The sequence below is a fragment of the Xiphophorus couchianus genome, chromosome 16, assembly GCF_001444195.1.
Source record: "Xiphophorus couchianus chromosome 16, X_couchianus-1.0, whole genome shotgun sequence".
Lineage (NCBI taxonomy): Eukaryota > Metazoa > Chordata > Actinopteri > Cyprinodontiformes > Poeciliidae > Xiphophorus > Xiphophorus couchianus.
This window is the reverse complement of record NC_040243.1, coordinates 16,305,505-16,315,441: the sequence shown is the minus strand read 5'-3', so window position 1 is coordinate 16,315,441 and position 9,937 is coordinate 16,305,505. Positions and strand designations below refer to the sequence as shown.

The 9,937-nt window shown below is 40.4% G+C and overlaps 1 protein-coding gene across 1 annotated transcript; it reads right to left on the bottom strand.

Moving 5' to 3' along the window:
• Window positions 1–2,104: 2,104 nt before the first annotated feature.
• nptx1l (neuronal pentraxin 1 like) lies at window positions 2,105–6,238 on the bottom strand. Its single transcript, XM_028043028.1, has 5 exons — window positions 5,677–6,238; window positions 5,274–5,481; window positions 4,479–4,723; window positions 3,889–4,068; window positions 2,105–3,500 (listed from the first exon to the last, which is right to left on the bottom strand). The coding sequence occupies exons 1-5, from the start codon at window positions 6,121–6,123 to the stop codon at window positions 3,279–3,281; spliced, it is 1,302 nt and encodes a 433-aa protein (XP_027898829.1). The 5' UTR covers window positions 6,124–6,238; the 3' UTR covers window positions 2,105–3,278.
• Between the last annotated feature and the right edge of the window lie 3,699 nt (window positions 6,239–9,937).

The following is a 9,937-nucleotide window of genomic DNA, read 5'->3' as shown; positions in this document are numbered from 1 at the left end:
GCCATTAGCGACAAACTGAGTACATGTGATTAGTCACAGAAAAACTCCTTGTATTGTTTTGTGTATAGGAGACGGGATTAAACCCAGAAACACATTGCCAAGTGCATCGTCTTATACAAAGGCAACAGAAAGCTATTGGCAGCAATAGCTCAGTCGATAGCTCCCTGCAGGAAGATGTCACAACTCAACAGGAGCGCCAGGCCAGATGAAACTTCTGTGAAATAAAAAAAATAGAAAAAGAGGGAATGAACATAAAGTTAATGGCAGCAATTACTGCAAAAAATCCATAACTTAAGAGTTGTAGGAGAAAGTGGAACGAGGAAAGGTGGTCAGTGTGTCTTTCACTAGCCTCAGTCCACCACAGCATATAGAGATGGTTTAGGACAACATAAGCTGGTCTAACTATATAAACTTTATCCAAACTGAACATTTTAAAGCTACTCTCAGTATTAGACAGGGTTCCACAGAGGAGGAGCCTGATAATTAAAATCTGTATCCCATTATACTTTGAAGGAATCACCAGTAGAGCTGTGGCCCGAGAGTGAAGTGCTTTGTTCGATACGTGTAGAACAATCACATCTCTAAACTAATTAGGGAATTTTAAATTGTGTTTTGCATTTAACAAAGAGGCAATAAGGAAAGCTAAAATTGATTGTAAAGAACTGCAATATTCCATTTCTACTGCTATTGTCCATATCTGGATTTGTCATTCAACTGAAACATCATAATCAAAACGAACCTAAAAATATAAAAGAATATCTTTCTTGTTAGCAGCAACTGCAATCACATCTTTAAGATAGTTGAGTGAGATTATTTCACAAAAGTGTAAAACCTGATTAAAATCCTGCTACTGCATCTCAGCTGAGCTTTGACTAGGCCTATCCAAAACCTTTGTTTTGTTCCCTTGTTGTTTGGTTTTGTATTTTTCATCATTCAAAGGACTTATTGGTGTGTTTTCAAATCATTGTCCTGCTGCAAAGCTCGAGAGTTCTAGAGATTTATTGGTGGATTATAAATCTCAAATCCTCTTCTTCAGGATTTTCTGCCAGAGATCAGAAGTCAAGGCTCCAGGAGTCATAAGATGAAAACTGATCCACAGACCATCACACTACCTGCACCGTGTGTGAATTGTGTTTTTTTTTATGAGACTCTGTGTTAGTTTTACACCAAATAGGATGCAAACTTTGTACAAAGGTTGTTTCTGGAAAATGTTAGTGTTTCAGTCAGCTGAGGCTTTTCTCTTGGTACTCATACAACTCATGATTGTTGCTCATGTTCAGCTTCTTTCTCATCACTGAGTCTTGAACACTGACCTTGACTGAGACAGCTGAGGCCTTCTGGGCTTTGGACACTGCTGCTCTTCCTTTGACATCTTGAATGAACACTGTTTGCAGTCGTAGAGTGATTTTGATAGGCTGGCCAGATGTGTTAAAGTTTAGCACTGTTCCATGTTTTCTCTATTTGTTGATAATACAGAAGCTCTGACTGTGGTTCTCTGGTGTCTAATCTCTTTCTAGATGGATAGATTTCAATAAAACTGCTATGCATTTTATTTTTTCTAGATGTTTGACTTTTTAAAATAGCCTACTTTGAGGTGGTCAGACACATTAAGTGGGTTGTTAAGCCTTAAAGTCTGAAACCCAGTTTTCTGAAAAACCGAAATGTTATAAATCTCTTATTTAACCACGGAAAGGCGATTACTCTTTCACATAAGGCCAGCTTTTCCTGCCATAAATCATCATTTGAAATCTGCATTTGGTTTTTACTCAGATTCTTTTTGGACGTTTGCTGTAAGTTTCTTTGGAAATCTGGGCGGAATTGAGCTGCTTCCTACTCGGGATAGAAATTACAACGATGCCTCCTTGGACTCTCCCCTCAGAGGTTTAGTGAGGAAAAGCAGCTGATCTGATTCCTGGCTTGCCCCAAACTGGCGCTCAGTGGAGGAATTATTTCTCCCAGCTGGCTGGAAGGATCTGGCTATTATCCAGCCTGAGCTGGAAACACAGAGCGTAACTCTACTCCCATTTTTTTCCCCCCACTGCTTCCCTAAAGTGGACTTAAATGGTTCAGAGAATGGAAATCAATGAGTTTGATAATAACTGTCAACCTTTGCATCAGTAACAACTTTATTCTGTTCATCATTTTTGCACCAACTGTGACCCAAAAGGAGCTCTGACTTTGTCACATTTGGTCAACTCATTTGACATACCAAACATGTGCAAAAATAATTATATATATACACCTGCCTATGGTTCAAGTATCACAATTTATTACAAAAACTAGATTTTTTTTGTTTTTGTTTTTTCATCCATCTGTGTTGCCATGCTTTAAGCATATAACAATACAGTATAAAATCTCAATTTAAAGGTAAGGACATTAAAAGCAAAGAATAGAGATGATGTTGCAGCATCGCAGAAGTTAAGACATGCTTGTTACTGTACAAAAAGAACATTTCCACTCTAATTCGAGCAACCAGACAAAAAAAAAAAGAAAAATGCAAACCAAATTGCATTTTACAGCATTTAATCTGGTCCGACTGCATTTCAAAGTGTTACAAGAAAGACTGCTTTTGAAAACCTTTTACAGGAAAATTAACACAAACACTCTGCAAATGATAATGGATATGCTGAGATGTTTTTTTTTTCTTTTTTGTCCACAGCCCAAGGCACTCAGGCTCACATGTTGGCAATGATCAGAGTCGCTCTTTGCACAAAAATCACGTCAAGCGGGTGGTTTTTAGAGAAAGGAGAGTGGTCGAGAAACGGTTTTGTCTTTTTCAAAGCCTCCAAAAGCAAACCTTGCTGCTAGATGAGTCCACCTGCGTGTTCTCCACAGTGCAAACCTCTGGCAGTCGAGACAGAAAAGACCGCTGGAGATTCATTAGTTTTCTTTGAATTGTGTGACATCAGTTTTCTAAAAAACCTGCGCGAACTTTTCCTGCTGCACGCTTGAACTCGGCCCGTTATTTGTTTGCCTTCACGCTGTAACTTCTTCCTTTCAGAAGTGCCATCTCTTACCTTTTTCCCCAAATGAAACCACATGTGCTGACAAGCAACGCCAGATGCCAAAAGTTGACCTCTTCAGTGACCTCCTCCCACACCAGAAAATCACTTAAGAACCTGCAGATCTCTCACAAATAAAGTTTTCAAAATACCTATGAGAAAAATTCCAGTTCGCCTTCACTGAAAAAGTCTTCTCCTTATCCTTCAGGCTGGCTGACTAACCACCGTGGCAAAAGTGGCATTCGCAAATGTTTTATTCTTCATCCGCGGCTCAGTTCAGTTGAGATGGCGGCAAGCTTCGAATGTCCACTTCGAGGCGCCGCCGTAAATGTCCAGGCTCGTCTCCATCCATGCAAACACGTTGCCCACTTGAGCTTTGCTGCTGCAGGTTGCTAGATTGTAAATCTCCCCTTCGGAGAGCTTCCGATCCCAGATGTGGAAATTCGCCAGGTCTCCGACAAAAGCCTGTGTGGCATCGAACCCCCCGCCATAAGTGTCCTGTGGCAAGGAGAATCCATTTTAATGAAGCGGACCAAGTGGTTGCATGAACAGAAAGTGAAAGACAAATGTGCATCCTAAATGGATTTTAATTGCCTCTTGTTTTTTGCACCAATGTTCTAATTATGGAGTAAAAAATTTGCTGCTTTCATAGTGGTAAAACTTTTGAATCCAATGAAAAATTAAGGTCACATAACAGCATTTCAGTTCATCCCTGAAGGCACAATCTTTATCAGAATTTTGTTAAACTTTAAGTATCAATGCACATGCTGCTGTTTGACCGATGCTTTCAAATCAAGAAGATAACTTGAATCATTATTTAATAATATCCAAGATGACTGCACAGGAAGGGCAGGGAAGCATTAAATCCACACCGCTTCTTGTTTACCTGCTCTTGGCCAAGGATTAACAATCCCTGGGGTTTGATAGGATGATACGGTGCCAGATTCTCTCCGCCTCCTCTTTTGACGCCATCCTGGTAAGCTTCCCAGACCCCGTCCCGAGTCGTCCAGGTTACGCATATGTGGTGCCACTTTCCGTCATTGATGAGAAAGGGCAGCTTTGCGACCTTCAAGGAGATGCAGTACATGATATCTCAGAACCATGCACCGTAAAAAAAAAAAATTTTTGGAGAGAGCTTTCTGTTAATCAAGCAATTTAAAAAAAAAAATGAAGTTCAAAATATGCTATCAAGTATCATTCTAATGTTACTTGTGTGGTTTGCAGTAGAGGACAGTAAGGCTTTGCTTTCTAAAAGTAAAAAATAGAAAAAGTTACAAAAATATGAAACCATTTAAGTATTTTTTCCAACTTAGCAACAGCGCTAAGGCTAACGTCAAACTTGCTAACCAACCCGGCTTTATAACCCTTAAGTGGTGTGTGTCAGGTATACAATTAGCTTATTTTGCTCGTGTACAAGGAGCTTATCTTAGACTAAAATCTGTGAAGGTCAAGAATTTGACTTCCGTCGAGCCATACCTTGTCGTTTATCAGTATCTCCATGGGGTTGTTCCCCCATTCTATGAGGACCAGCTCATTGGCCTGACCCGGTACTGCATAGGAGAAAGGTGTCCCCACTCCAGGGGACGCATTCGACTTCAGCCACATGCACACGGTCAGGGCGTACATCTCAGGCAAGCTCTTCTTCACTTTTGCATACATGTAGTTGGTCCTCAGAGGGAATGTGAGCTGGAACTTATCCAGGGGCCTGTTTTCTCTTTGACCTGTTGGCATCAAACACGAATTGGTGACCATTATATATGCTTCCTAGTTCTCTCTCTCTTTATTTATTTTTTTTAAATTTACCTTCCGTTAAACATTGATAATTTACTCAGTTTGCACACACAACCTCGGGATTTGTATTGGAATTATGCATTACACAACAAATCCACAATAGTAGGGCTCCAGATTTGCTTTAATCTTGTTGCAGGATAAACCCATCACTGGAGCAGTGACGTTGGTAACTAAAACATGTCTTTGCTATACGCCATCATGCATGGATGTCATCATAGGGCTCCCAAACAAATGATGGATGGTAGTATTACTTTTTAAAAAAATCAAAATTGGAAATGGAGGTAAGAGACTTTTTTTCAAAAATTTGATCTGGAAAAAGTGGAGCAGGATGATGCGGGAAAGTACATGAGATTCTGCTCTGATGGCAAGACTTAATCATCTACAGAGTTCATTTCAATGTATTATAATTAAACGATATAAACCGATTAAATCACTTTCCATCCTATGCGTGGAAAAGATCAACCCCCTCGTCCCATGTACCTTTTTCTAAATCCGTGATCCTTTGGTGTAGGGAGGTGAGCGTGGACTCCACTTTCCCACGCTGCTCGGTCTCATTCCTGAGACCGGGCTTCCCTTCCTCGATGCTGTTCACCCGGGACAACACATGCTTCTCCAAGTCGTCGATTTTACTTTGAAGCAGGTCCTTCAGGCTGTTGGTCTGCACCGAGTTGTTGCTCCTGCTGAATTGCTGTCAGGGAGCGAAACCTCGTTAAGTTCAGTTATACAATCATTTTTAAAAGTGAATGTCTAAGCGCAAACTGTATATTGTGTTTTAAAATACGAAAAGGTTTCATTGTTACAATGATTTGTAAGTTATTTTTCTTCAAATTGAGCTTTGCGCAGAGTTGAGGCGCCGAAAACGACTCCAGACGCATCACCCTACCTCCAGATTCTCCAATCTCTGCTTCAGCGACTGTAAAGTCTGAGAGAGCTGCGTCAAAGTCTCCGCGGGGCCTCTGGACACGTCCCCCATGGTGTTTTTGGTCCCTGCTTCTTTCCTCCTGCCCCCGGGCCGCGCGTCCCCAGGCTCCACGCCGCCGCTCTGACTCTCGCACCGGGCCAACTTTGAGGTCAGCTCCCGTATGGTCTCCTTCTGGTTGATGATCGTCTCCTTCTGCTGCAGCACGGTCTCCCGCAGCTGCATTACGGTGGTTTTCAAGTCCTCCCCAGGCACGCTGTTCTGTAGCGTGGCCGCGCATATGTCCACATCCTTGGGCACGGACGTGCATATGAACTGCGTCTGTCCGACAAAGTCCTGGGATAAACTCTCCAGAAACACACAGGAGAAAAGCAAAAGTCTCCAGGAGAAGCCGCTCCTCGTCGCCCACATCCTGCCGTGGTGTGCGCCCGCTTTTTTTTTTTTTTTTTTCGTTTTTTCTTTTTCTTTTAGTTGACGAGCCGCAGTGAGTGTGCTCCTGTTGTGGTACTCCGCCTGTGCGAGCGCAGCCGCTTTTATACGCGACGTGCCCGGTCGGTTCTGCGCAGAGCAGCTTCACTGCATCACAACCCGGAGGGGCGGCGGGAAGCGCGCTGCCCCGTTTAGAAAGAGAGAAAGGGAAGAAAATAAAAGAGTGGCTTTGGATTCGAGGGATGAAACCCATTTTCCTTCCATGGTGCCACATGTTAAATCTTTGATCACTTAGAGTGTTTGTCATTTCTTGGCTCTGTATTATTCATCTGGAAAAAAGCAAAACAAAACATGGATTTGTTGGAAGGGAGGAAGGCAGGGACTTGTGTGTGGCGCTTGGCCAAAAGGAGCCAGCTGTGTGTGTGTGTGTGTGTGTGTGTGTGTGTGTGTGTATTTTGTTCTGCGTGCTCTGGAAACTGTAGGTGGATGAATCCAACACACAGCAGAAGTTTGCGTTCAGAAATCTCAGCAGCACCAAGGACAGCTCCAGCCACCAAGAGCGGATTTTCTCTTTCTGTCCCCTCCCAGTTCTCACTGTTTGTCTTCTTTGTTTCCTTCTTTGTCAGATCATAAAAGATAAACTGCATTAACATAGAGTACTTAGCAAAAACATGCGAACTCTTCAAAGTATAGTCCATAGTCGTGTAGTGGAAGCAAAAGTGTGAGGCTTTCATTGATTTGCTTAGAAAAAATCCAGCACGTGTTCCGCCCCCTTACTCTGATACATCTTAATGAAATCCTGTTCTACTTGTTGCCTTTGAAAAGTCACTTATAAAACTATTGCTTTTATAGTACTTTTATAGTACCTACTTGTTGCAATCAAAGCAGAGTTGATGCACATTCGATCATAAAATGTGAATTATTGCAAAGATTGTATTTTTGTATAAATCCAAACAGGCCTATTCATGGATTCAAAACCCCAAAACAAACACACACGAATGAAGCCAGAATTCCTCTGACGCAAGGTCGACTAGTTCTCTCTAACACTCTAATATTTTAATATGTAATGAAAGCATGCCAGCTCTCAGATTAAAACTGGCTCAGAAGATAAAGTACGTGCATGAGGGGGGAAAAAATAGGTCTGCATGTGACTGTTTAATAGTAGGTTAAAAAGTTCTCTGGATAATTGCTCCCATCTACAGCAGGTCAGTGAAGTCGAACGCTTTGGAACACCTAAATGTGGAAGTGAATGATTAAATGGTTCTCCGGAGGGATTATCTCACATGAAAGCTTTGAAATGTACCAAAATGATTATTTTATGGCCAAAAATACCTTTTATCTGCTATACTGTGCTGGTTTCTAACCTGTCTCACTTTTCTTTATTTTCAAACCTGTTTTTCTCTAAACATTGATGACATTTTGATCAATGTTTTTTTTTTGTTTTGTTTTTTTTTCAGACTTTCTGAAGGTCGTTATGATTGCCAGTCATTGTACCCTATCTGTGTGTGTTTTAAAAAGCAAAGGAAATTGACTATTGGGAGTAAAAGAGTGAGAAGCTGTGTCTACAGCAGATCAATGAGACACAGAGAGAGACCAGACGCCTAATCACTCTTTATCATCAATTGTAGGCCAAGTTTTACCCAACAGTTTTTTTCTTGGGGGAGATAAACTTGTTGATACATGAGGTTCCTTGAAAAACCATCTATGACCTTTTCAGCTTTTCATATTTTGTCATTACAATCACAAACTTCCATTTGTTTTTTTTAATGTTGTTTTTTAGCATTTGGATAAACAATAGGAAAGAAAAGGACAGTGCACTTTTTAAAGCAATTACAAGCTGACATGTTTTCACTAGTCTTTACCAGCATTTTTATCAAATTGGTATCTGTCCGATGAGTAAAACTGCTCTGATATTAATAATCAATGTTTATTCCCGTATTGTTCCTGTTTGAACCACCTCCTCATTTCCAAGTCTTTTTCAAGTCTTGGAGTTTTTAGCTCCATCCATCTTACTGTTGAACCTGACGAACCTCCCTCTTCTGGCCTGAGAAAAATACTTCCACAGAATAATGCTCCGACCACCAAGTGTCATGCTTAGGGTGTTATGTTAGTTTTCTGCAGCACAAAAGTTTTGCATATGAGCCTATAAGTTGTGTTTTGGTTCTTCATGACGCTTTTGTTCAAATGCTTCCCGTGTTCACTATTTACATGGCTTCAGGCAGAATGTGAACAGGACTTTGAATGGATTTTGTCGTCCCAAATATATGGACGCCTAATAGTTGTCCAGTCAGCAGATTCTCCAACCTCATGTGTGGATCTCTGCAGCTCCCCCACAGTCACCATGAGTTATTAGGCTGCTTTCTTATTGATGCTCTCCTTGCCTTGGCCAGCCTGCCAATGTCAGCTGACTTTCCTGTCTTGGCAGGCTTGATCTTGGAAATTTCAGATAATATTTTATAAATACAATTTTACTACATAAACCGCTGTAGCCTTCTCAACAACTTTCTCCCCGACCCGTCTGCTGTGTTTACTGGTTTTTGTTTGTTCACCGCTGTTCTCTAACAAACATCCGAGGTTTTCATTTACACAGAGGATACAATCCAACTCCATTCACAGTCATGACTAATTGTTCTCTGAACAATTGCACTGGAGTTTATTTTGGGATATTACTATTTTTCATTTTTTTAGACTTTCATATATAAAAAAGCAAATGTGTGTTTTTTCCCATGTCATTATGTGCTACTTTGTGTTTATCCATCACATAAAATCCCAATAAAACACACTGAAGTTGAAGACTGCAATTAGCTAAAAGGGATACAAATAGCTTAGTGTTTTTCTTTCCTCTCAAACAAATTCCTGCTTGTATTTTGTTTTTAAGACTCAACTGAAGCAATGGGAAACATTTGTGTCTTTATGACAGAGTGCTAACAAAGTGCTAAAAATATTTTTTCATTATTTTTACTACTGTCAGAAATGAAATCTTTCTTTTCCAATGTTTGTGTAAGGACATCGAAGGTTTTTTTTTAATTACATCTGAGTCGTTTATCTTTATCAAGCACAAAATAATCAATTACCGTGGGAATAAAGAGTAGAACCAGATAAAGTGCAAAGAGAAGTTGACCTCTGGAAAAGCTCAAAGGTCTGTTTATCAAGACCAAAAGAGACGATACAAGAACATCTGATTGCTTGGAAACAAAAGGTTAAAAGGTCATGGATGACTCCTATCAATAAAACAGTATTCATGTTGTTGGTATTGCATAACAATTTTGATAACACAGGAATGAATCAATGTTATGTGTTTAACATGACTTGTATAAGGAAAGTGTTTTAATGTGTGACATAACTTGCTGTCAGAACTTCTGTATTTGTTGCTTTACTGCCCCCTGAACATTTTGTATTCCTCTGGATAACAGTCCATTTGAGTCCTGCAACAAAGTCCAAGGGAAATGAAATGGGACAGAGGGAGAGCTTTGGCGGGTTTCCTCTCGGTTCTTTATCCAGAGTAGATGAAAAGTCAATGATATTATTAAAAACAGATCAAAAAGCTTTACAGAAGCACAGACAACAGCTTTTTGAGACAGACATGAAAGTGATAAAAATAGACGTTTGGGTGATGTAACAGTGCAAGATTTGCAGGAAGGCTGCTTATATAGGAGGTTTTGCAAAAAAAAAAAAAAAAAATGGACCGATACAAAAGGAAAACATTGGTCAAAGATCGAGAACGGCTCGGTTCAGCTCACTCAGATCTGACTTCAGTAAAACCTTTTCGTTTGTCTTTTTGTTTGGTCACAAAAAC